Source organism: Kogia breviceps, chromosome 13, assembly GCF_026419965.1.
Source record: "Kogia breviceps isolate mKogBre1 chromosome 13, mKogBre1 haplotype 1, whole genome shotgun sequence".
Taxonomy (NCBI): Eukaryota; Metazoa; Chordata; class Mammalia; order Artiodactyla; family Physeteridae; genus Kogia; species Kogia breviceps.
Window position 1 is genome coordinate 17361068 of NC_081322.1, and position 27498 is coordinate 17388565.

The 27498-nt window shown below is 40.5% G+C and overlaps 1 protein-coding gene across 1 annotated transcript in view; it reads left to right on the plus strand.

Annotated features, from left to right (window-relative positions):
• Positions 1-27498, plus strand: part of EYS (eyes shut homolog) — a 1724957-nt gene that overhangs the window by 1605813 nt on the left and 91646 nt on the right. Inside the window, exon 34 of the mRNA XM_059083021.1 lies at positions 17056-17238. Within this exon, the coding sequence (XP_058939004.1) occupies positions 17056-17238 (183 nt within the window). The remainder of the gene's footprint in view (positions 1-17055; positions 17239-27498) is intronic.

Genomic DNA, 27498 nt, shown 5'->3' on the forward strand with positions numbered 1-27498 from the left:
GTCTTGTTGTGTTTCTCCTTGGATTTATCCTGTATGGGACTCTGTGCTTCCTGGACTTGATTGACTATTTCCTTTCCCATATTAGGGAAGTTTTCAACTATAATCTCATCAAATATTTTCTGAGACCCTTTCTTTTTCTCTCCTTTATCTGGGACCCCTATAATTTGCTTGTTGGTGCATTTAATGTTGCCCCAGAGGTCTCTGAGATACTATTTTTTCTTCCAGGTCACCTATTCATTCTTCTACCTCAGTTTTTCTGCTATTGATTCCTTCTAGAATATTTTTAATTTCATTTATTGTGTTGTACATCATTGTTTGTTTGCTCTTTAGTTTGTCTAGGTCCTTGTTAAATGTTTCTAGTATTTTCTCCATTCTATTTCCAAAATTTGGCATCATGTTTACTGTTGTTACTCTGAATTCTTTTTCAGGTAGACTACCTAGTTCCTCTTCATTTCTTTGGTCTACTGGGTTTTTACCTTGCTCCTTCATCTGCTGCATATTTCTCTGTTTTCTCATTTTGTTTAACTTACTGTGTTTGGGGCTCCCTTTTTCTGCAGGCTGCACGTTCAATTCTCACGTTATTTTTGGTGTATTCCCCCAGTGGGTGAGGTTGGTTCAGTGGGTTGTGTAGGTTTCCTGGTGGAGGGGACTGGTGCCTGTGTTCTGGTGGGTGGGACTGTATCTTTTCCTTCTAGTAGGCAGGTCCACATCCAGTGGTGTGTTTTCGTGTGTCTGTGGACTTAGTGTTACTTTGGCAGCCTCTCTGCTTATGGGTGGGTTGTGTTCCTGTCTTGTTTGTTGTTTGGCATGGTGCATTCAGCACTGGAGCTTTCTGGTCATTGAGTGGAGCTGTGTCTTAGCATTGATACAGAGATCTCTGGGAGAGCTCTCACCAATTGATATTACAAGGGTCCATGAGGTTTCTGGTGGTCCAGTGTCCTGGACTCAGCCCTCCCACCTCAGAGGCCCAGGCCCCAATACCCAGCTGGAGCACCAAAGCACTGCCAGCCACACAGCTCTGAAAAAAAGGAAGAAAGAAAGAAAAAAGAATGAACAGACAGAACCTGAGGAACCTGAGGACAAATGGTAAAAGCAAACCTATGCAGACAAAAATCACACAAAGAAACATACACATACACACTCACAAAAAGAGAAAGAGGAGAAAAATATATACATATATATAAAAAAGGAAGAGAGCAACCAACCCAATAAACAAATAGAACAATGAAAATAATCACTAAATACTAAACTAAGATAAACCTAAAACCAGAAACAAATTAGACACAGAAAGCAAACCCCAAGTCTACAGTTGTTCCCAAAGTCCACTACCTGAATTTTGGGAACATTTGTTGTCTATTCAGGTATTCTTCAGATACAGCATTTATCAAGTTGATTGTGGGGATTTAATCTGCTGCTCCTGAGTCTGCATGGAGAAATTTCTCTTTCTCTTCTTTGTTCGCACACCTCCTGGGCTTCAGCTTTGGTTTTGGTCCCGCCTCTACATGTAGTCCACCCTCAGTTGTCTGTTATCCACCCATAGAGGAGGGGCTTAAAGCAACAGCTGATTAGGGCTCTCTTACTCAGGCCAGGGAGAGGGAGAGATATGGTAGTCATAATTGGAATTCAGGTGAGCCTGTGGCAGCAGAGGCCAGCATGATGTAGTAACAGCCTGAGGCTCATCATGTGTTCTTCTGGAGAAGTTGTCCCTGGATCACAGGACCCTGGCAGTGGAGGGCTGTACAGACTCCCAGGAGGGGAGGTGTGGAAAGTGACCTGTGCTGCAGACAGGATTCATGGTGGCTGCAGCAGCAGCGTTAGCATTTCATGCCCATCTCTGTGGTCCAAGATGATAGCCAAGGCTCACGCTCATCTCTGGAGCTTGTTTAGGTGGAGCTCTGAATCCCCTCTCCTCGCACACCCCAAAACAATGGTCTCTTGCCTCTCTGGCAGGTACAGACTTTTTCCCAGACTCCCTCCTGGCTAGCTGTGGTGCACTAACCCCCTTCAGACTGTGTTCATACAGCCAACCCCAGTCCTCTCCCTGGGATCTGACATGCAAAGCCTGAGCTTCAGCTCCCAGCCCCCACTTGCCCCAGCAGGCGAGCAGACAAGCCTCTCAGGCTGGTGAGTGCTGGTCAGCACTGATCCTCTGTGTGGGAATCTCTCCACTTTGCCCTCTGCACCTCTGTTGCTGCACTCTCCTCTGTAGCTCCAAAGCTTCCCCCCACCACCCACCATCTCTGCCTGTGAACGGGCTGCCTAGTGTGAGGAAACTTTTCCTCCTTCACAGCTCCCTCCCAGAGGTGTAAGTCCCATCCCTTTTCTTTTGTCTCTGTTTTTTCTTTTTTCTTCTGCCCTACCTAGGTACATAGGGAGTTTCTTGCCTTTTGGGAAGTCTGAGGTCTTCTGCCAGCATTCAGTAGGTGTTCTGTAGAAGTTGTTCCACATGTAGATGTATTTTTGATGTATTTATGGGGAAGAAGGTGATCTCCATATCTTACTCTCTGCCATTTTGATATTAGTTCTTTTGTTACTTTGGAGTATAGAAAAGTACATTTATAGATGCGAGGTTTAAAAAATAAGAGATTAAAAAGCTAAAACAAAATTTTTTTCCCACTGAACTTGACTGAAGACTCATTCCAACCTTGATGTTTCTTAATTTCTTAACTAAATGTCCACTGGCATAAAGAAACTCATGTGTTAGGAAGGAGAAAAGTGTTCAAAACACATAAATTCTGGACTATTCCATGTGTGTAATGTCTGGGAAATTTTATTTATCACAAAGATTATTGAACCCAGAATAAATTTGCACAGTTTATGTAATGTGAGTTATACAGATGCATGAAAATGTTATCATACTCAAAGTTATGCCATAAACTGTAATGCAGATATTACAATGTGAATCCATATGTTTCAGGGATTATTTTTCTTATTTTTTTTAAATTAAAGTGTAGTTGAATCATAATGTTGTGTTAGTTTTAAGTGTACAGAATAGTGATTCAGTTTCAGGGTTTTTTTTAATCCCAGATTATATTCTGTTATAGCTTATTATAAGATATTAAGTATAATTCTCTGTGCTATGTAGTAAGTCCTTGTTGCCTATCTATTTTATGTATATTACTTTATGTCTGTTAATCTCATATTCCTAATTTGTCCATCCAACCCTCTCCCCTTTGGTAGCCATAAGTTTGTTTTCTATGTCTGTGAGTCTGTTTCTGTCTTGTACATAGACTGGTTTGTATTATGTTTTAGATTCCACATATACGTGATACTATACAGTATTTGTCTTTCTCTGTCTGACTTATTTCACTAAGTGTAATATTGTCTAAGTCCATTCATGTTGCTGCAAATGGCAATATTTCATTCTTTTTATGGCCAAGTAATACTCCATTATATATAAATTACACACCACATCTCTTTATCCACCCATCTGTCAGTGGACATTTAGGTTGCTTCCATGTCTTTGTTATTGTAAATAGTGATGCTATGAACATAGGGGTGTATTTATCTTTTCAAATTATAGTTTTCTCTGGATATATGCCCAGGAGCAGGAATGTTGGATCATATGGTAGCTCTATTTTTACTTTGTTAAGGAACCTCCATACTGTTTTCCATGGTGGCTACATCAATATGCATTCCCACCAACAGTGTAGGAGGATTCCCTTTTCTCCACACCCTCTCCAGCATTTATAATTTTTTGATGATAGCCATTCTAACTGGTATGAGGTTATACTTCACTGTGGTTTTGATTTGCATTTCTGTAATAATTAGCAATGCTGAGCATATTTTCATGTGCCTTTTGGCCATTGGTATATCTTCTTTGGAGAAAAGTCCATTTAGGTCTTCTGCCCATTTTTCAATTGGGTTGTTTGGTTTTTTGTTATTGAGTTATATGGGCTGTTTGTGTATTTTGGAAATTAAGCCCTTTTCAGTCCATCATTTGCAAATATTTTCTCCCAGTGCATAGATTATCTTTTTGTTTTGTTTATGTTTTCCTTTGTTGTGCAAAAGCTTATAAGTTTAATTACATCCCTTTTTTTTTTTTTTTTTTTTTTTTTTTTTGTGGTACACGGGCCTCTCACTGTTGTTGTGGCCTCTCCCATTGCGGAGCGCAGGCTCCAGACGCACAGGCTCAGCGGCCATGGCTCATGGGCCCAGCCGCTCTGCAGCATGTGGGATCTTCCCGGACCGGGGCACGAACCCGTGTCCCCTGCATCGGCAGGCGGATTCTCAACCACTGCGCCACCAGGGAAGCCCATCCCATTTGTTTATTTTTGTTTTTGTTTCTATTGCCTTGGGAGACTCACCTAAGAAAACATTCCTACGATGTATGTCAGAGAATGTTCTCTTCTAGGAGTTTTATGGTGTCATGTCTTGTATTTAAGTCTTTTAGCCACTTCAAGATTATTTTTGTGTATAGTGTGAAAGAGTGTTCTAACTTCATTGATTTACATGCAGCTGTCCTGCTTTCCCAATACCACTTGCTGAAGAGACTGGCTTTTCTCCATTGTATATTCTTGCCTCCTTTGTCAAAGATTAGTTGACCATAGGTGTGTGAGTTTATTTCTGGGTTTTCTGTTCTGTTCCATTGATCCATATGTCTGTTTTTGTGCTTATCCCATGCTGTTTTGATTACTGTAGCTTTGCAGTATTGTCTGAAGTCTGAGAGGGTTATGCCTCCAGCTTTGTTCTTTTGCTTCAGGATTGTTTTGACAATTCTGGGTCTTCTATGTTTCCATATAAATTTTAGGATTATTCATTCTAGTTCCATGAAAAATGTCATGGGTGATTTGAAAGGTGTCACATTAACTCTGGATATTGCTTTGGGCAGTATGGCCATTTTAACAATATGAATTCTTCCAATCCAGGAGCATGAGATATCTTTCCTTCCATTTCTTTGAATCATTTTCAATTTCCTTTATCAACATTTAATAGTTCTCAGCACATAGGTATTTCTCCTCCTTGGTCAGGTTTATTCCTAAGTATTTTTTAATGCAATTTTTTTTGCTTCCTTTTCTGATATTTCATTGTTAGTTTAAAGAAATTCAACACATTTCTGCATGTTAATCTTGTATCCTGCTACCTTGCTAAATTTGTTTATCAGTTCTAACAGTTTTTAGGGTTTTCTATATATATTATCATGTCATCTGCATATAATGACAATTTTACCTCTTCCCTTCCAATTTGGATAATTTTTATTTCTTTTTCTTGTCTGATTGCTGTGGCTAGGGCTCTCAAACTATGTTGAATAGAAGTGGTGAGAGTGGGCATCCTAGTCTTGTTCCAGATTTTAGCAGGAAAGCTTTCAGCTTTTCACCATTGAGTATTATGTTGGCTGTGGGTTTGTCATAAATGGCCTTTATTATATTGAGATATGTCCCGTCTATACCAACTCTGAGAGTTTTTATCATGAATAGATGTTGAATTTTATCAAATGCTTTTTATTCATCTATTGAGATAATCATATGGATTTTATCCTTTATTTTGTTAATGTGATGTATCACATTGACTGATTTGTGAATAGTGAACCATTCTTATATCCCTGGGATAAATCCCGCTTAATAATGGTGTACGATTCTTCTTATGTATTTTTGGATTCCATTTGCTAAAGTTTTGTTGATGATTTTTTCATTTATTCATCAGATATTAACCTGTATTTTTCTTTTTTTGTAGTTTTTTTGTCTAGTTTTGGTATCAGGGTGATGGTGACCTCATTGAATAAATTTAGAAGTGTTCCCACCTCTTCAGTCTTTTGGAATCAGCTTTCCTTTTAGAACTGCTTTTGGTACATCCCATAGATTTTGTAAAGTTGTGTTTTCATTTTCGTTTGTCTCCTTTTCTAATTTATTCTTTGACTTCATCATTGACCCATTGTTTTTTTCATGTTGTTTAGTCTCCATGTGTTTGTTCTTTTCCGATTTTTCTTCCTGTAGTTGATTTTTAGTTTCATATCATTGTGATCAGAAAAGATGCTTGATATAATTTCTAACCTCTTTAATTTATTGAGGCTCATTTTGTGACTTAGTATATGGTCTATCCTAGAGAACGTTCCATGCACACTTGAAAATAATGTGTATTCTACTTTTTTGGGATGTAGTGTCCTGTAGATATCAATTAAGTCTAACTGATCTATTGGGTCATATAAAACCTCTGTTGTCTATTGATTTTCTGTCTGGATGATTTGTCTATTGATGTCAATGGGGTGTTAAAATCCCCTACTATTATTGTATTATTGTCAGTTTCTCCCTCTATGTCTGTTAGTATTTGCTTTATTTATTTAGGTTCTCCAACATTGGGTGTGTATATGTTAATGCATGTAATATGCCCTTTCTGTATTGATTTTTTTATCATTATATAATGTCCTTCTTTGTCTTTCTTTATGCCCTGTTTTAAAGTTTATTTTAATAGATATGAATATTGTTACCCCCACTTTCCTGTTGCTTCCATTTGCATGCAATACCTTTTTCTGAATACTGAATACTGAAGGGATAGCTTCAGTTTCAGTCTGTATGTGTCCTTTGCCCTGAAGTGAGTCTCTTGAATGCAGCATATTGCAGGTTCCTTTCTTTTTTAATCCTATAGCCACCCTATGTCTTTTGATCAGAGCATTTAATCCATTGACAGTTAAAGTAATTATTGATAGGTATGTACTTATTGCTGTTTTAATTTTTGTTTTCCAGTTGTTTTTGTAGATCTTTGTTAATTTTTCTTTTTGCTTTTCCTTTTGTGAATTGATGGTTTTCTTTTGTAGTATGCATGAGTCCTTTTCTTTTTGGCTTTTGTGAATCTATTGTATGTTTTTGATTTGTGGTTCCATGGAGTTCATGTATGTTGACCCATAACTATGTCTACTTGCTTTAAACTGACAATCATTCAAGTTCAAATATATTCTAAAAGATTTACCTTTGTTACTCCCTTCTCCCACATTTTGTGATTTTTGATGTCCTATTTTACATCTTCATATCCTTTTACTGCTTATTATCATTATACTTGCTTTTATATTTCTTTTATTGTTTTTAGTGTATGTATTGGATTATTTAATTGATTTTCAGTACTGATTATATATTTGCCTTTCCTCTGTGATTTTTTTCCTTTCCTATAGATTCTTGCTTTTTTTCTACTTAAAGAAGATCCTTCATTATTTCTTTTAAAGTAGGTTTAGTATTGCTGAATTCTTTTGGGTTTTGCTTGTCTGAGAAATTCTTTGTCTCTCCTTTTATTCTAAATGATAATCTTGCTGGGTAGAGTATTCTAGGTTGCAGATTTTCCCTTTCAGTACTTGAAATATATCATGACACTCCCTTCTGGCCTGCAAAGTTTCTGCAGAGAAATCAGTTGAAAGCTTATGGGGATTCCCTTGTAACTAACCCTTTGTTTTTCTCTTGCTGCCATAAGAATCCTCTCTTTACCTTTAATGTTTGCCATTTTAATTATGATGTCTTGGTGTAGGTCTGTTTGGGTTCTTCTTTTTTGGGACCCTTGGCTCTTTCTGTATCTGGATATCTGTTTCCTTCTTTAGGTTTGGGAAGTTTTCAGCCTTAATTTCTTCAAATACATTTTTGATATCCTCTCTCTCTTCTCCTTCTGGAACTCATACCATGCATAAAATGGCTTATTTTATATTTTCCCATGGATCTTATGTTGGTTTCACGTCTTATTGTTTTCTCTGTCTACTCTTCTGATTGGGTGGTTTCCATTATTTTATCTTCCAGGTCACTTATTCATTCTTCTGTCTCATTTAATTGGCTATTTATTACTTCTAGACTACTTTCTTTTTCTTTTTCTTTTTTTGAAATATAGTTGATTTACAATGTTGAGTTAGTTGCATGTGTATAGCAAAGTAATTTGGTTATATAGAGAGAGACAGATATATAGATATATCAATATATTCTTTTTAGATTCTTTCCATTTTAGGTTATTACAAGATGTTGAATATAGATTTCTTTTTATCTCTGAAACTGAATTATCTATTTTTGATTGATTCATCTGTATAACTTTTATTTCCTTGTTACAGTTATCTGTGTTTATATCAATAATCTTTCTTAACTTAGCATTTTTATTCCCACCTCTTTGAAATCTGGGTCTGTTGAACCAGTAAGGTCTGTTTCATTATATGTTCTTTTGGGGGTAGGGGTGACTCTTGCTCTTTTAAATGGGAGTAGTTCCTCTGCCTTTTTATTTTACTTAACTTTCTCTGTCTCTGTGAATTTGGGAGAAACAGTTATCTTTTGTGATCTTGAAGGGGTGTTTTTATGTGGGAGCATCATTGTATAGACTGTGTGTTTCTAATAGTTTTGGTGGTAAGGCTGGTTTTGGTATGGAAACCAACTATAGCTTTCCTCGGTGTGCACTGGCTGTTATCTCCTTGATAGGGGGTGTGGTTTGTGTTGGTGGATTTAAAGCCTGTGTAGGATGTGAGGCAGGGCTTCCTCTCTGCTCTGTGGCTGTTGCCATTCTGTCAGGGTCAGGGTCTCTTCCCCAGCTCTTGGGGAGGAAGCTCTGAGGGTCAGGTTCAATAAGGCTTCATTACCCTTAAGTGTGTGATTGCTGAAGCAAGTGAGGTCCATGAAGACACAGCGAACCTATGTGCCTCCCATGCAGGTGTCTGCAGTTCCATTCAGAAACAGGGAAAGCCCTCTTATGTTCATCCCAGATCTAGTGCAAGGCTGTGGCCTGGGGATCAGGGTGTTATTGATGCAGGAATAGAAGTGGCTGTGCTGCTACCTGAGATCTGGGCTGCCTTGTGGCTAACTTCTCCCAGGACATGTCTGCCCCAGATCCAGTGCTAAGCTGCCATGTGGAGTGGGCAGAGCTGGGTGCTCTTGCTGGGAGACAAACCACTGAGAACACCTGGGTACGCGGACAAGGGCCACCACTGCCCTCTCAGGTCACAGCCCCATCTGTCTCTGTGTAGCCAAACCATGTCTTTGCCCAGATCTTGCACCTGGCTGTGGTGTGGAGTGAGCAAGACCAGGGTGTTTGCCCCTCCGGATTGGGAAGTGCAGCAGAGGCAACAGCTACCAGTGCCCTGACTGTTAGCACATCAGCACACACATTCCTCGCAAGTAAAAGTCCCAGTTTCTGCAGCCCTTCTGTCTGCCTCAGAGGATTTCCCAGCAGGCACGGGGGCTCCTCTCCTCTGCACTTGACCCCAGGACCAGGATGCCCAGGTTGTGGCTTGACCTGCTCACTCCCAGGGCAAGAGTTCGCCATGCAGACTTTCTCTCTTTTTTTTTTTTTTTTTTTTTTTGCGGTATGCGGGCCTCTCACTGTTGTGGCCTCTCCCGTTGCGGAGCACAGGCTCCGGACGCACAGGCCCAGCGGCCATGGCTCACGGGCTTAGTTGCTCCGCGGCATGTGGGATCTTCCCGGACCAGGGCACGAACCCGTGTCTCCTGCATCGGCAGGCGGATTCTCAACCACTGCGCCACCAGAGAAGCCCCAGACTTTCTCTTTTTTTCAGATCCCTCCCAGGAGCACAGGTCCCAGCCCAATTCCTTTTTTTCCCATCCTACTCAGTTAAGTGGAGATCTTTCTTGCAGCTTTGGTTGTATAGGAGTTCTGTCAGTTTCCAGTTAGTTTTCCATGAGGATTATTCCACATGTAAATGCATTTTGATGTGTTTGTGGGGGAAGGGGAGCTCCACGTACTCCTACTCTGCCATCTTGATCCCTCCTTCCTTTTTCTTTTTTTTTTTTTTTTGATATTTCATAGTACTGTAATAATCCTACAAAAACCTGGTTTAGATTTAAAGCAGTACTTTGAGAAGCCAGAAGATGGCACTGATTTCTAAGAATTGTGCATCTAAAAAGAATGTGCTTCTATGAATTCTGATCATTTATCATTTCTTTTCCTGATGGGAATTATGATGCTTTACATTTTCATCAGTTTTCTTATCTCAATGTAAAATTATCTTTGCTCTTAACTTTCCTCTAACAATCTGATAAAGAAGTGAGAATGGTAGGAATTATACATCTACATAGAATATTGGAATGGTTTACTATGAACAGGAATTGACAATCAACCAACTATTATTTATTTCATGTTTTTTACCTGTGGGTGAATTGAATATTATAGATCCATTTGAGTAGAGAACTTTATTTTATTCATGAATTGAGTATATTTATCTTGGTTCAGAAAAAACAGATGTGTATGTTTTTTGTACAAACATCTCAGAAGATTTATTTCTACTCCCTTTAAATGAAAATCACATTTTGGGGTTACATCTTTTTTATTTCTAAATGATAAAGAGTGTGGACACATACTCCACAAGGAGCTTCTTCAACAGAAATAGCAATAACAACAATGACATGTACATGGTCCTGATTTCATTTGTGCAAGATATTGAGCTAAATTTACTTCTATCTTATTAAGAAGTTAAGAACAAAAAGAAGAAGATGTTTATACTCAAATTTACAAATGAAACCTGAAGAGGCAAACAGTGGTCCTACATTTTTCCAAATTTACCCATCTGCCCAAGGATATATTAATTTTCCTGGCAAAATTAAATGTCTGTTTCAAGGTACTCTATGCTGCTGAACACGATGCTTGTAAAATTGGCATATTAGAGTCTTTCTAAATCAGCGCCTTCCAGAGTAAATCCATCTACCATCTGTTGCTTCATTAAAATACACAATAGAAAAGGAACAACTGAATTGGATTTTCACTAGGTCAGTGCTACCTGGTGTTCACTCTGCAGCCTATATAAAATATAGAATCCAAGTAAAAATCAACCACAACATTTTTGTCTTTTGTATTTGTATAAAAATGGAGCAATGAGTTTTATTTCAAAAAATAGATTTAGACAAGACAATCTAATCTGCAAACACTGTTCATTTTCAAGAAATCTTCCTTAATGAATTTAAGGAATTTTTTTAAAAAGTTTATAATGCAAAATTTTAAATAACATTGTAAGGTAATCATACAGATATTTTGTCATGTAAAAGCCAAAAATTTTTGTCAAAAACTATCAATTGCCCCAAGAAAAATATTTAGTATTTTGGTTTACAAATTACAAAAGACATTATTATCAAGTATTAAACAGAAAACAATGTTTATAAGATAAAACTTGTAAAACTGTAGTTGTATTTATATAACTTAGTTATGAAAAACAACCAACTCATCAAGTCGGGGACCCCTGCCTTGGTTTTCAGTATCTGTATACAATATATTATCTGAATTTTTGCCACACTAAAAGAATTAAGATTCTAATGTTTTTGCAAAAATCCAGAAACATTCTTATTCTTTAGTGGCAAATGACTAGAAAAATGTAAAAAAAAATTTTTTGAACAAGCAATGATGAGCATTGGTGGTGTTGTAGAAATTTTATTTCTCATCTTCATCCAATAGCTCCAATTTTTCCCTCATCACTTAAGAACAGAACAGTTAAGATACTAGATAAATAATAACATCAGAAAAATAACATATGTATGTCACTATGCTTTCAACACATGTTAAGCCCTGTATATGTATCCATTCAACCATTTGATAAATATGTATTCTGAACCCACTTGAGCCAGGCACTGTCACACATTCTGGAGTCCATGAGGGACAGGCAAACTCTATCCGGAAGGAACTACAATCTAACTGGGGAGAGAGACAAGTTAAAGTAAACAAATAAATAGCATATAACATAATTAGGGTGCAGTAAGCAAAACAGGTTAAGGAACTAGAGAGTACGGGGATAGGAGGAGATTGACAGTTTAGTAGGTTGGTCAGGGAAAGCCCCCGTGAAGAGGGGACATTTGAGCAGAGTCTTGAAGGAAGTGAGGGAGCAGGCCATGCACCTCTGGGGGAGAACACGTTTCAGGCATCAGAAACTAGAGAAGCAGAAACTCTGAGCATGTTTGATTTGAGAAACACAAAGAAGTTAAGATGGAGCAGATGAGCCAAAAAAAATGGGTATATAATTTGAAGAGTAGGGGCTTTAGGCTATGCTAAGGATTTTTTTTTAACTCAAGTGAAAACACTGGAGGACTTTTAATATGCCATTAATATTAAAAAGGTGGCACTGGCTGCAATATGGAAGAGAGTCTATAAGGGTACAAGGTGGCAACAGAGAGCAGGTAAGAAGCAGATACAGAAATACAGTCGTCCAAGCTAGAGAGAAGAATACATAGAACTTTGATGGCAGTAATGGAGGTGGTGAGAAGCAGTGGGGTTCAGGATACATTTTGAAGATGAAGCCAACAAGATTTGCCAATTGACTGGCTGAGGTGGCAGAGAGAGAAACAAGTTAAGAATGATGACTAGATTTTGTTCTGAACAAAGACAGGGAAGACTGAGGAAGAGATCCGGTTGGTAGGGATTGGGTTATAAAAACATGAGAATAAAGAGTTCTTCCTCGTGTATGTCCAGTTTGAGATTCTTGTTGGATGTACAAATGTATGTCAGATATCTAGTAGGTAGCAAGATATACCAATCTGGAGCTCTGGGAAGAAGGCAGAGGTGGAGACCATTACACAGGAGTCATCAGAGAGCAACGGTGCGAGGAGGAGGAGGAGAAGTTCAAGGTGGAAAGAACACCAGGTGAAGTAGACATTTCAAGAGAGAAGAAATCATCGACTATGTCAACTGTTTCTGAGACAGAATAACATGCAAACAGAGAACTGAGGTTGAATTTAGAAGGATGGTGGTCACGGGTGACCTAACAGAAGTTTCAAAGGAAAGATAGAAAAGATAACCTGGCTGGAATGAAATCAAGAGTGAATGGGTGGTAAAAAGTTCAAAGGCTCCTAGAGATACTATTTAGAAAAGTCTTACCATAATTATGAACAGAGAAACAAGAGCAGCTGGAGAGGAAGTTGGGGCTGAGGAAAACAGTGTGTCAGATGCAGATATTCGAGCGTGTCTGACGTTAAAGGAGATGATTCCATAGAAAGGATTCGGTGTCTCCTGGGAAATTGAAAAGAGTTGCTGGAGTGATGTCTTTCACACAAGGAGGGGTGGATCCAACACCAAGGCAGAGTCGGCCTGGTAACTGGAGGGAAGGCAGAACACGTGGATCAAATGAGTGCGTGGAGGGCAAGAAGGTTAAGGTTCCATGATGAAAGGATGGGTACGTCTCTGTTCTTAGAGCTTACTTTTTCTCAGTGAAATAATAAACAAGATCATTGACTGAGAGAGAGATGAATATCAGATGTTTCCAAGGAAAAAAGAGGAGGCATCAATTAGTCATCCTAGAGACTGGGAAAAGGCAGTAGGCTTGCAGGACTGGTGCGAGAGCTTTGCCCACCTGGGAGACGTGGTTAACTAAGGTGTGTTTCCTGCATCCATGTGCCTTTCTCACCCTTCATAAAAGTTAGGTACTTATTATCCTCATTTTACAGATGAAGAAACTAAAACAGAGAAGTTAACTTGCCCAAATTCACACAGGAAGTGAGGAAATCCAGAATCCAGCCTGAGCTGAGGCTTCAGCGGCCTCCCCTCCATCACCCTGCGGACAGCCTGAGTCTCACTGCAGGAAGTGAGGAACGGAAGATGGACCTGCCACCTGAGCCCAAGCGATGTCTTCTTCCCACATCCCAGTAGCTCTTCTTGCCCACTTCCTTGCACAAAACTTCAGTAATTCAGATGAAGAGGACTGACTACAGAATGCTTATAAAAGATAAAGAAAACTACAGTAACATTTAAAACAGTAATGGTTATTTCTCTGCCTTTACTGGGAATGGGAAAAATTTGCCTTAGTACATTTTCTAGAAAACAGAAGTTGATACCCTTTCTGCAGTAATTTTTGCTAAAATGTGTTCTGTAAGCATAATAAAACACGCTGTGCAGAGATTCTACACCAAGCCACAGCAGAGCATGTTTTTATAATAAAGATTATGACACTCTCCCTTTGTGAGGTTTTCTAGAATTTTTAACGACCCTAAGATGCTGAGATATGTTAGGTCTTTGACTGCCTGAGATGTTCCTTCACTGCTTCCACACAGTAAATAATTTATTTTTACTTCAAATCTCAGCAATCCTTTCCTTCCTCATTCCCAATCCACTGCTGTCACTTTAATAGCACTGAAGGAAAAAAAAATGCATAAGTTCACATTTGGAAGCCATGAGGCAACTAGGATTAAAAAATTAAAAATGCATTTAGTAGTCCGAAAATATTCTCCTTGCAACCTGTTCAGTCACTTGATTTGATGAGGACTGGTGGTCCCAGAGTCTGATCTGGGAATTTGTATAACACAGTAACCAAATTCACTCAGTGTCACCTGGTTAAGATCATAAAGGGCTTACTGTAAAGAACTGGAAAGAATCATTCCTGAGGATGGAAGCCCTCTTCCTCCTAGTCTGGGCCCCTCTGTGTCCTCCTGCCTGACCTAGCAGGAGGACAAGCATGTGGCTGAGGACACAGGGCCCTCTGAGTGTGGTCCTGACATTCTTTGACCCTTTCTGCTTCCATTGCTCCCCGAAGGGGCTTCTCTTTTCACAGGCTCAAAGTTACCACGAGACAAAGGCCCTTGAGGTAAGTCATAGCTAAGGGTTTAGAGAAGGCACTTGCCTGCCGGGAGCCATGTCGTTCTCCCCAGGGCTGTTCAGCAGATAGGAAGGGAGCTCCCTGTGCAATTTTGTCTTCCTGGAGGCACATTTCTAAAACTAAAAAGAAACAGGCAAAATTTATTTTAATAATACATTTTATTTATCCTGATATTTAATGAATATAGAATATTATTAATAAGATGTTTGCATTCTATTCTCCATACCAAGCCCTTCTCTACACCAAGTGCAGGCTGAGATCACAGCTGCATACGGTGTAGAGTTGTCATTGGTCAGCGTGGCTTCAGACCAAGAGACTCTGAGCACATGATAGATCCACTCCTGTCAGCATAAGTTACCCTCCACCTTCACGGTTCAACCTTCTTCTTTTTTGCACTAGCACTGATAACACATTTCTATTATTAACTGTTTCTGTCAATATCACACTGTTACCATTTTCAGTGAGTCACTCATCCATTTGTTTACACTGATGACTGGGTACAAGCTGAACTCATTGTTAGACTTCCCAATGTCCCAAAGTCCTCATTATCATTCTTGACCAAAGGTTTTTCCTCCACATCCCCCTGTCTAATCCAGCCTTCACATTTCATCACTGCAGTGATATTTCTAAAAGCCAACTTTGATCTTTGCTTAACTACTCAAAAATTATGAGGAAGCTATCAAACCCTTCATAATTTGACCCCTGTCTTAACTATCTCATTTCATTTGCTTCCACTTCCCTTTTTATACTTCATTCTAAAACTTGCAAACTCCATGGGTTCCCTGAGTATGACATGTTTTGGGCCTCCCCATCTTAGAATAAGTTGTTCTTTCCACCTGAAATGATCTTTGCTTGTCACCAGCAGGTGAACTGCTGTCATCGGCCAAGATTCAGTCTAGTTCAGTTGAGTAATTTAACTGAACACACACTAGTTCCTTGAGGGTAAGGATTGTGCTTTATTATCCTTGTGTCATCAATATCTAGCTCAGGGTCAGATAGTGAACTACATATGTATTTGTTGATCTAACCTAAATGTACAAAAACTTTTAATAGACTCAGTTGTAAATTATTAACAGGAAGAAATGTTATAATAGAAAGATATTCCTATTTTTAGTATTTAATTGAATTCTATTTTAACTGTTTTTACTGCCAACAATCAAACACCATCAGTATTTTTATTTTGCTTCAGTTCAAGTTAATTTTATTTAATTTCCTTCAACCATCCTACCTACAGAACCACTGAAATACCTGATGGGGAGTCTTATTATCTCTGAAACACAAACCACCAATTACTTCATTAGATAAAAATATGTATATAAAAGGTGGTATGTCTCAAAATCCTAATTCAGATTCTGATGAGTTTTGAGAAAATCAAAATGAAGTATTCAGCTGATTCCATACAAATCCCTACTTGAATAGTTATGCGAAACAAGCAGAAATAAAAGCCTCTGATAAATAGAATTCTTTTTCCCAGGATAGCAGAATTATTTGCTGTATAAACAATTATAACCAGTCATAACAACTCTTGTTTTAAACGTTAAGTACCAGAGTGAGGATATTTCTTAAGGTTTGTAAAAATTCTAGTTTTACAACTTCGTGAGAGAGCCACCACCTCTTGAGAAGGGAGGATTATAAAGCAATCAAGACAAGCTCTTCTTCCCTCTATTGAGCTGTCTTGAACCAATAAAGATAGATTCTAGGAACATCCTTTAATCTGGGGATACCATTCACAGTAGTCAGGATGGGGGTCAAAATCCCCCTTCCTGTTCCCTGTTCCCCTTGGAGTGAGGAAATACAAGCCATCTGGGACTATTTATGAAGGAAACAGAACAATGAAAGAGAAAATGTGGATACAAGATTAGAGGCAGGATGAAAAGAGAAGATAGCTGGCTGATAGCACCCCTCAACTAAATCTTATTTGTCTGCACTGGTCCTTGTACTTCTGGGTTTTACCATTTCCTGTTTCTACTAAATCTCCCTACAGTTTCAGGCCTATTGAAACCCACGCTTTCACTATCTAACACGTGTCTGAACAAAGTAAGGAAGAACATTTCTTTTAGACAACGATTTCACTTCAAGGAAATTTCAGGTCATTCACAATATGGTGATGGAAACTGATCCATTTCCTTCCCATCTCTTGACCTTCCTATCCCTGACCTTTGGCTCTTAGAGAAGCTCAGTTTGTTCCAAGCTGTGAGTCCCTCTCTAAGTCATATCCGGCATTTGGATGCCAAATTATGGTTACAAAGCACCTAGGCAAATACTTTGACTGCCTGTGATCTTTTCTATTTCTAAAATTAATCTCCAAAATGTAGGATTTTGTTTTTTAAGTAAATTCTTCATGTCAAAAGGGTCTGTGAGTTAAAGGATTATACACAGGATCTCAAAACACTACACTTCCTTTGTTCTGGATTTGAATTCCCTATTGATTCTCTGAGTTGCTCAATGCTGAAAGGCACATGAGTATAATTAATGTGATAGTAAACAGACTATGTGGTGAGATGCAGCAGCAAAACACAACCCTCCTCTTACAAGTCCATGAACAGGCTTGTTTTAACTGTTTGCTTTGGGCTTTTCCACAGCTGTTCACATCACCCAGCCCAGGCTCAGCGGGATGGATGCCTTTGGATATACCTCGTTCCTGGCTTATTCAAGGGTCCCAGACATCACTTATGATTACGAGTTCCACTTGAAGTTTCAGCTGGCAAACAACCACTCAGCAGTGCAAGACAACTTGATATTTTTCACCGGACAAAAGGGCCATGGTAAGATTACCTGAACCCTCTAGGGCTTGCTTAGGTTTTTTTAATAATATTTTAGAGATTCCTCAGGGACTATGGCTGTGGGTGAGACAGGCACTTGCCTGGATCAGTCTCCTCCTGTCTGCTGCTCAAGCGTGTGCCTTGTCCAATGTGTGCAGCAGCCCTTGACCCACAAGCCCTATTCACACCAGGCCACCTCTTATAATCAGGGAATTGTAACTCCTGCCAGCAAACGCAAAGACAGAGAAGGGGGCAAGTCACACAAGAAGTGAGCTTATCGACTGGTCCTGTCCTCTGTTTCTTTGCATTTCCACAGAGAAGGAGGGAAGGGAAATTCTCAGAAGGAACACATTTTACCATGTGTCATGAAATGGGAATGGTTGCCCTCAAAGAAAACCATCCCAAATTAAAGGAGCAAGAATTTAAGAAAGTGCTAGGTCTGTAAGCATGTACTCCAGTGCCCTTCTATTGGTGGGAAAGCAATTTATAAGCTAAATTTGTGTGTTAAGTAGAAACCAGTTATGCACACGTGAGATCAAGGAAAAGCACATATGTTTTACTCCCAAGTCAGCAACTAACTAGTTAAGCAATTAATCACCTACCTTCTCTGAGCTGGAGGTCCTCCTCTGTGAAATCAAAATGTTACACCAGAAAATGACCTTTCTCATCAGTAATTCTACAGTGCCAGGGGAACTAATGAATTCTGTCCTTTTCAACTCGCCCAATGCCTGTTTCTGTATTAACACGTGTCTGAAAGAAGCCCACATCCCAAGGGAAGGGTGGTGTGCAGCCTTGCTCCACCTCTGGGAGGACGATATGTGCTCTCCCCTCCCCACCCTTGGCGGGAGACGCCTGTCAGAGTGGTGAAGAGAGCAGGCTCTGGAACTGAAAGGTAGGTTTGGATCTGGTCTCCACCACTTACAAACTACACGTCAAGTTACTTAGTGTCCCTGTGCCTCAGTCTCCTCTCTGTTCAAATGAGTATAATGTTGGTGATTCCCCATCAGAGCTGGGAGGACAAACATGGTTAAGACAGGGACTCAGTAGCAGGGAGCACTGGACTCACAACATCATTGCTTGTGTTGTTGCAGGAGGTCTTCTCCAGCCACCTCCACAAAAGCAGGTCTCACCCCACCCCACCCAAGTTATTCTCTACCTCAGCCTCTTGCTTACTTCCTTCAAAGCCCTTACCTCAACTTACAATTCATTTATCTATTTTGTAGATAGTTATCTATTTATCTATTATCATTTATCTATTTTGTTTCCTGTCTGCCTCTACTAGGAGAATGGGATCTCTAGGTAGACAGAGACCAAGCCATCCTGTTACCGAAGCAAACTCAGGTCTGCTCCCCTGAGCACAATAAAGCCAATCTACCGACACTGGGTATGGTGAAGGAAAGTGCAGCGTTTATTGCAGGTGCCAAGCAAGGAGTCCAGGGCAGCTCATGCTTAAAAGGCACAAACTCTCTGAAGGCTTCCAGGGAAAGGTTTTAAAAGACAGGATGAGGCAGGGGGGTGTGGAGTGTGTGATCAGCTCGTGGACCTTCTTCTGATTGGCTGGGGGTGAGGTAACTGGGAGTCAACATCATCCACCTTCTGGTTCCACCTGAGGTCTTTGTGCTTGTGGGCAGCTTGCAGTTAACTTCTTCCACCTGGTGAGGGTTTCAGTATCTGCAAAACAGCTCAGAGGACATGGCTCAGAATAGTATCTACGGCCCTGGAGGAGGAACCAAAGGTCCTTGACTTTGTTTAATGGCTAAACTAGTATTTTGTCTTGCTTAACAGTTTTCCTTTCTTTCCACATTTCCCACTTCTCTGATTAAATTTATTCTTTAACTAAAGTTTTTCTACAGACAAAAGGCTGGCAGAGGACATGATGGGGTGGTGGGGCTCTGCCCTGGGATGGTCCCACAGGGTCCTGCTTGATTACAATCCTTCCTGAATTTTATACGCCCACACTTAGCACACTGCCCGACACATAATCAGCACTGAATAAAATACCCACAATAAGCACAGACAATTGTATGTCATATAAGTCAGCAACTCGGTTGCACAAAGGTTCTTAGAGTGGCCAGTCTCAGGGACTTGCAGTTCAGATGCTATCTTCTCCGTAATGATTTCCCCATGGTTACTCTCTCCTTCCTCTGAGGGTTGCTGAACTGTCCTGAACTTTGGGCATGGAGCCTTCATGACAGCCTTTGGTGGGCTTCTCCTCATTCAGAGAAATGATGTCCTGCTTATCACTGAATCACTCACAAAACCTTCCTCAGGGGGTTGTAATAAACATCTGTTGAATGACTGCCAGAAGGCAGGGAGGAAAGAAGGAAAAGAAGAAGGAATTTCTACCCTTAACTCTTTACTCTGCATACAATTATGTCCTTCTCATTAGCAAAAAACAAACAAAAACAGGCAAATGAAAAATTCAAATGTGCATCACAAAGCTTGAGTCTGAGTCCTAAAGGATTCACAGAGGAAGGACCCAGCAAAAGATAAACATTTGGCCCATGAAAATGCTGCCACCAAATGCCTCTTCAATACTCTTCTACTACGATTCTTTCAAAATTCTCCAAACAAAAAAGTGTAAAAGCATTGTGCTCACAACATTTCTAAAGTATGAAATTTTACATGTTACACTTTCTGGTCTTCTCACATCTCTTTTGTGTGTAGGGAGATGAATGCTAATGCAACATTTGCATCTGTATGTTTACAGAATGGTTAAATAAAGGCTGGATAACCGGTAGATTAATTGTGGAGCTCTATCCGCCAATCAGTGAAAATGAAAAATCTGAAATATACAATTCCACATTGTACCACGAGAGAGAGCAAGAACACCAGCTAAGAAATGCAAGTCAGGCCCAAGAGCTTCTCAAGGAGGGATTTCTCCAGATAGAACCTCTTCACACCTGTATCAGAATCACACAATGGTGCTTGTTAAAATATTAATTCACAGGCCCTCTTGAATTTAAAAAAATAGACTATTATAAAGAACATTAGGTGCTTTTCATGCAACTAATATTTTAGAGCAACCATACAAAACTCCTAAGGACCAGCTAAATTAGACCATATATGGAGACAAATATATGCAGTTATTGCTCGTAATATCATAGGCAGGGAGGATTTTTCAATTTATGTAGCATAAAGTTATTGGTTAAATAAACACATATTCCTTTAAAATATATTATTATGATCAACTTTAATCACATAATTTGCAATTTTCTGTTCTATATAAGAAACTAGGACCCAAGGTAGTGTTTCTAACAGTGGTATCTCCCCATATAGGTATTATTGTATAGTAACATCAATCTCTGACCTGTGCTTTGGTTGTTACTAAAACCACCATTTCATATGCTGCCTTTGTCTCTCTCAGGTTAAAAGATGCACAAAGCCACAGAGTTCATATAACTTGAACTATAAGCCAACCTCTAATTTTGGACATGAAAAGGCAAGGGAACTTCTTCACTCCCCAACACGGGTGATGTTCTTCCTTGAGTCCCCAGCGCCAGACTCTGATTTTGCCAGACTTCATGCACATTGAACTCTGGACAAATTACCCTGTCAAACATTTCCACTTGAAAATGCCTCTCTTGACTTAGTATTTTAACCTAACCCCAAACTCGTCCTGCCTTTCTGCAGTCATATTTGGCATTTCCTTCATTACCAATTCTTCCTTCGCTCTCTTATAACTTGTGTCTTATAGTTCGGCTCTTCTAAAAACCAACAGTCTGTCCCACATCGGTCCACAGAGGAATACCTGATCTTCCCCTCCCATATTCCTTCCACTGGCGATTGGTATAAACATTCTGCTTCCTCCAGAACCCAGGAGTCATCTGGATTTCTCCCTTCTATCCATTTTGACAGCTATTTACTGGGAGCCTAGATGAGGGATTCTTCCCAGTGCTAGAGATACAGTTGTGAATAAGTCAGAAAGGGTCCTTGTCATCTTCTCTCCAGTTTATACCCCATGTTCTATAAAACACTAAGGTCTGTCCATTTTACCTTCCAATGACTTTTTCATCTTTTCTCCTTTTTTCTTCCCTTCCTTTCTCCCAGTTTATCTATCACAGGCGGTCGCAGTAGCAATAACCTCTTTTCCAGGCTCCCTGCCCAGTCCTGCCCTCTCCCTCTCTATTCTCCACATAGAAGTCTGAACGTATGCTGCCTAATCATCATGCTTCCTCATAACATACCACCTAAGATCCTTTGCATAACATGCATAGACATGTGTCCAGCCCCTGCCCATTTGCACAATCTCTTGTCCTTCATTCCACCCTACACTCAGCAATATCAGCACATGTGTACATTCTGGGTCATGTCACTGTGCCATGTCACTGGGTCATGTCATTGTGTCATTTCACTGCATCCTCCACCTTTGTGCTTTCACATAGGCTGTCCCAATCTTTCTGAGCCACCCACACTTCACTTTCATGCCTCAAAACCACTTCTATCCTTTAAGCCTCAGCTCAGAAAATTATTTTTTTAAGTCTTCAACACTTCCAGGAAATTTAAGAATTCATCTCACTTCAGCTTGCTGGAAACAGTTATCATATTTCATAACTGTTTGTCTGGATCTCTCTCAACCAGGACTGCAGCTTTTCTTTTTCTAACAACAGTGACCGTCACGTGTAGACACTCATTACAGTTTTGAAAGAATGAATACAAAAGTCTCTGTCTCTGTTACACTAGAACTTATAATCAATTTAGGGAAGCACAACATAACTTACTTAAAATTTTGTGAACTTATCGTTAAGTTAAAATTTGTTAAAATTTTATTAACAATACTAAAGCAGAGGTCAGAAATTATGTCTGGTACACAAAGTATCCATCATGGTGTCTAATACTTGTCTGGAACATAGGCATCATTGAATGTAAAGAAGCACGTAAGTGATAGAAAAGATGGAGCTCAGAAAGTAGAAATGTCATCCAACCAAAACAGTCAGGGAGTGTGCTCCTGTTCTGTGTGTTTCCCATCCGTTCCCTTCCATTTCAGCCAATGCTCTACAACTAGTGCTGCAGCAGTCTCTCTTGCCTCCCTAGCTCGACTCTCTCTCAGCCCATCCCCAGCCCACTTACGCCATCTGAGAACCACTGTCCCATCCACGCCACCTGCCTCACTCCCTCCTGCCTGGAGCACCTGCCCCACGTCTCTTCCCATCCTCGATACAACCCATCCAGGTAATGGTCCTCTGACAAACCCAGGTCACCCATATCCTACCTACGCAAAGCCTGTATGGAACAGGTAGCTTCTATCCCATAATTTGGAACCTAATCATACACTGTGTTGTCATTCACAATCACTACTTCAAATCATATGAAATTACCATTTTCATAAGTCAAAAACATTAGGATAGCAGCAATTGCATAATCCCTCATCAAGATTAATCTTAAATTCCTTTTGGAAAAACTAAGTCTTTAATTTCTTTCATACGCCCCGACTGCATCACTCACATGGCAGGTACTGTGTGAGAAAGCAATAATCACATGCTTACTGATTCTTTCACTCACTGAAGGACTCTCCATAGACAGAGGCTCTCCTCGTTCGTTCATAATACTGTGTGGGCACAGATTGATCTGGATTGTGTCAGAAAAGTTAGGACCTAAATAAAGGGGAGGGGAGGACATGGATTACTGTTCACATCATTGAAATGTAAGTTTAAATCTCAACATTATCCTGTATTAAAATGTGTGATGCTGTGACAGACTCTTTCAAAAAAACATACATAACTCCCTGGATAATTGATCTCTGCATCTGAGTGCATTGTGTGCGTAGCTTTCTGTCCATCACCTGCAGGCAGTCCTTCTGTGCTATGGTAATTATGAAAGGCTACCTCATATTTCGTGCCAAATAATTTCTTGTTTACTTCAAGCCCTTAGTTATTAACTGTAACTGAAATAAGAGCACATAAATATAGCTTGATGTTTTTGTGTGGAAAAAAATTGGGGTGTATGTCATCTACAGAAAAACAAAGATGGAGCATCACACAAAACTGTCAGCTCTGCCTGTTCAGAGCTGGGGTCAGACCCTGTGGAAGAAGAGGGCAAGGGGGGGGGCAGCCACCCCCTCATGTGGCACAGCGCCGGGCCCCATGGCCTGGCCACCTCCAGTCACAACTGGCAGTGTGTGCCAGTGTTCTACAACAGAAAAATGTTCATCATGTGATGAGAAACCATGAGGATTTCTACCTGACAACCTCAAACTATCAAATCTTCATTTTCTTTTAATTAAACATCCTGGACTGTAGCTTCAATGTCATCTGAGTTATCAAATAAATTGAGTTCCTAAGATTGTTCAAAAAGAAGTTAAGCTAATTCACTTTACTGACTGAGACATATGTGAAAAATTGACCAGGGCTCAAATAAGGTTAAAAATGACAAAAATATGTAGATCCTAGCAAAATCCCCCCCTTTGTTAAACTTACATGGAAGAGAGTGTTCAGTGGGAGCACCTTCGTCTCACAGAAAAGCATCCAGAGGAGGAAGAAACTGCAAATCGATCAACTCCAAGCCCACATTCTCAGTTTGTTCTGTGCTTCCAGTGAGCACGTGGGGTTCCATCTCAGGGAAATTCAAGTTTACCCACCAACTGGTGCTTCCATCCCTTGTTTTCATGTTGTCATATCTGACAGCACATCAAGAGAGTTCCAGACTTCCCACTCTTTCTATTCTCAACTCCTTTTGTTCAAGAGATAGAAAACTGGGAGCCAGATGTAACTCCAGGAAATGCATTTTATCACATTTTCACGTGCTTGGAGTGCAGTGGTGCACTTGTAACCAGGTCACTCTCACCCTATTTTCACGTGCTCGGAGTGCAGTGGTGCATTTGTAGCCGACATCACTCTCGCCCTTCTGTTCACTAGCACAGCTGCAAGTCAGGGCACCAGCTTGATATGGCCACAAAGAGTAGCCAGTTAACACTGCTCACATTTTAACAGTTTGATCCTCTGGGTTGGACACTATATGGTATCCATTGTAGACAATGACGAAGAAACATCACGGACATGGTTTTGTATGGCTCCGATGCTTTCAAAGCTCTGGAATATACATAGTTTAATGATCATATCAACAAAATGCAAAGCTAAAAGTTTCCCACTATGATTAGAAGCTGTACAGATCTTAAGATACAGATTGTATGCTCCTTAAGAGTTCATTCAAAATCTCCAGTTATCTTAATTTTAGTGTTAACAGTCACTAAAGCAGAGTCTGTCTCTGAATACGGGGTAAAAATGGTTCCAGTGTCCAGAATCCTATACTACATGTGTATTGCTCTGGTGAAACTTCCATTCTTTTGGGTCAAACTAGATATATTTTTTGCTTTGCATCACTTTTAGCTTTGATTCTAGCTCCATAAACTTATTCTGTTATTTTCCTAAAATCATTCACATTTATCTAACTCTTCATTCATACCTAATTTAGTTTTCTTTCAAAAACTGAATATAGCCATAGTCAACTAAAAAAAGCATAGTTAAGTTTATCTTGGTCTCAGTGTCAGCATCATTCTAGTTCAATGTCAAGAATATTTGATTAAAAGGTAGTTTCCTCCTTTCAGAAATCTAAAAGCCTAACAGGCCTTAGAATATATTCAAATATACCCACAAAGTCTGTGCACAAAAGGAATTGTTCCTTCAGAAGGGAACTCCTACCAGTAATCAGGAGACATTCACCAAGTCAGGTTCATTGAACTGGAAAGTCACAGCACTATCTCTGTGGGTCCTCTCACATCTTTTATTTCACACAAGACAGGAAAGAAGGGAAAGGAAAAATCCATTTGTCTGTTAGAATTTGTGAATCAATTTGGAAAGATCCAAGATGGAGGAGTAGGAAGACCCTGAGCTCACCTCCTCCCATGGGCAAACCAAAATTACAACTGTTACAGAGCAACTGCTGATGAGAATGACCTGAAGACTAACAGGAAAGATCTCCTACAACTAAAGATACACGCGATGGTTTGGAGGGGAAGAAATACAATATAGTCAAGACCCACACCACAGTGGGCAACCCATAAATAGAGCAATAATTACAATTGCTGTGATTCTACCCAAGGAGCAAGGGGTCTGAGCCCCACATAAGGCTCCCCAGGGGGTCCTATACAAAAAAGATGAGCCCCAGAATATTTGGCTCTGAAGGCCAGTGAGGCTTAATTTTGGGAGAGCCAGAGGGATATGGGAAATATAGACTCCACTCTTAAAAGGCACACACAAAATCTCACACACTCCAGGACCCAGGGCAGAAGCAGTAATTTGAAAGGAGCCTGAGTCGGACACACCTGCTGATCCTGGACAGGCTTCTGGAGGGGCAGGAGGTAACTAACTGGAGCTCACCCTGGGGACACAGACACCAGAGACAGGCATTTGGGGAGGTGGTTCTACCATATGGACACTGGTGCTAACAAGCCACTTTGGAATCCTCTTTCTAGCTTATTAGCGTCATGACCTAGCCTGGCTCACCAGGCTGTCAGAACCAGTCCTGGGATACTTTAGGCCAAGCAGCTAGTGGGCAAGGCTAGAGCCTCACCTCAGGCTGGCTGTCTTAGGACCCCCAGAGCCCACAGTGCCCAGACATGGCCTTGTCCACCAGAGGGCGCAGGATCTGGCCCTGCACACTGGCACACTGGCAGTAGCCCTGGGGACCCCTTGGGCTCTGCAGCCAGCCATTGGGAGTCAGCCTCCACAACTAGCCGGCCAACACCAACTCCAGGACACCCAGTGCCCCTGCATCCACAGACCCTGGGACTGGCTTCAACCCATCTTTGGGCTGGCACTAGCCTTGGGACTTCCTGGGCATCAGCCCTGCCCACCAGCAGGCCAACACCAACACCAGGACCCCCCAAGCCCTACATCCAGAGACCCCCCCCCAGTACCTGGTTCCATCCACCAGCAGAACAATACTAGCCCCAGGGGCCACCCCAGGCCCAAACACTGCTTACCAGCAGGCCAACACCAGTTCCAAAACACCTTGGATCCCTCAGACAACCACCTGGGGATCCAGCCCCACTCACCAATGGGTTGACATCAGCTCTGTGATACCCCAAATCCTGAAGCCAACCATGTGAGGAACTGGTCCCAACCACTAGATCCAGGACCTCCAGCCCCACAACCATCCACCCTGAAATTCGGCTCTGCCTATCAGTGGGCCAGTATTAGCCACAGGAACCCTAGGGGTTCTGAAGTCAGCCACCTCATCACCTGGCCCCACTCACCAGTGGCCAGCAAGCTCCACACAAGGCAAGGCCTGGCAACCAACCAGAGCAGAGGCTAGCCAGCCCACCACAACAGAAGGACCCACGCAGCCCAAATAGGGGTTCCTCTAAAGCATACAGCTCTGGTGACCACAAGGGAGAGTGCTGCTTGGACACATAGGACTTCCCTACAAAATACCACTTCTCCAAGGCTGGGAGATGGAATCAACCCACCAGATACATAGAAATAAAAACAGCAATGTAGGCAAAATGAGGCAGTAGAAGAATAAGTTTGAAATGAAGGAACAAGATAAAACCCTAGAAGAAGAACTAAGTGAAGTAGAGGTAGGAAATCTACCCAATAAACAGTTCAATGAAATGATCATAAAAATGTTTGAAGAAGTGGGAAGAAGATTGGATGAATAGACTGAGAAGTTAGAAGTTTTTAACAGAGTCAGAAAATACAAAGAAGAACAAACAGAGGTAAAGAATACCATAATTAAGATGAAAAATACACTAGAAAGAATTAACAGTAGATTAGATGATACAGAGGAATGGATCAGTGAGCTGGAAGACAAAGTAGTGGAAATCACTGAAGCTGAACAGAAAAAAGAATAAACAAAAATGAAGACAGTTTAAGAGACCACCAAGCATAATAATATTCACATTATAGGGGTCCCAGAAGGAGAAGAGAGAGAGAAAAGGGGACAGAGAACATATTTCAAGACATAATAGATGAAAACTTCCCTAACTTGGGAATGTAAACAGACATCTAGGCCCAGGAAGCACAGAGAGTTCTATATAAGATCAATCCAAAGAGCACCACATTAAAACACATTGTAATTAAATGGACAAAAACTAGGGATAAAGAGAGAATATTAAAATTAGCAAGGGAAAAGCAACAAGTTACATACAAGGGAACTCCCATAAGGCTATCAGAAGAAACTCTGCAACCAGAAGGGAGAAGCTCTGCAGACCAGAAGGGAGTGGCACAATATACTTAAAGTGAAGAAAAAGAAAAACTTACAACCAAGAATACACTGTCCAGCAAGGCTTTCATTCAGATTTGATGGATAAATCAAAAGTTTTAC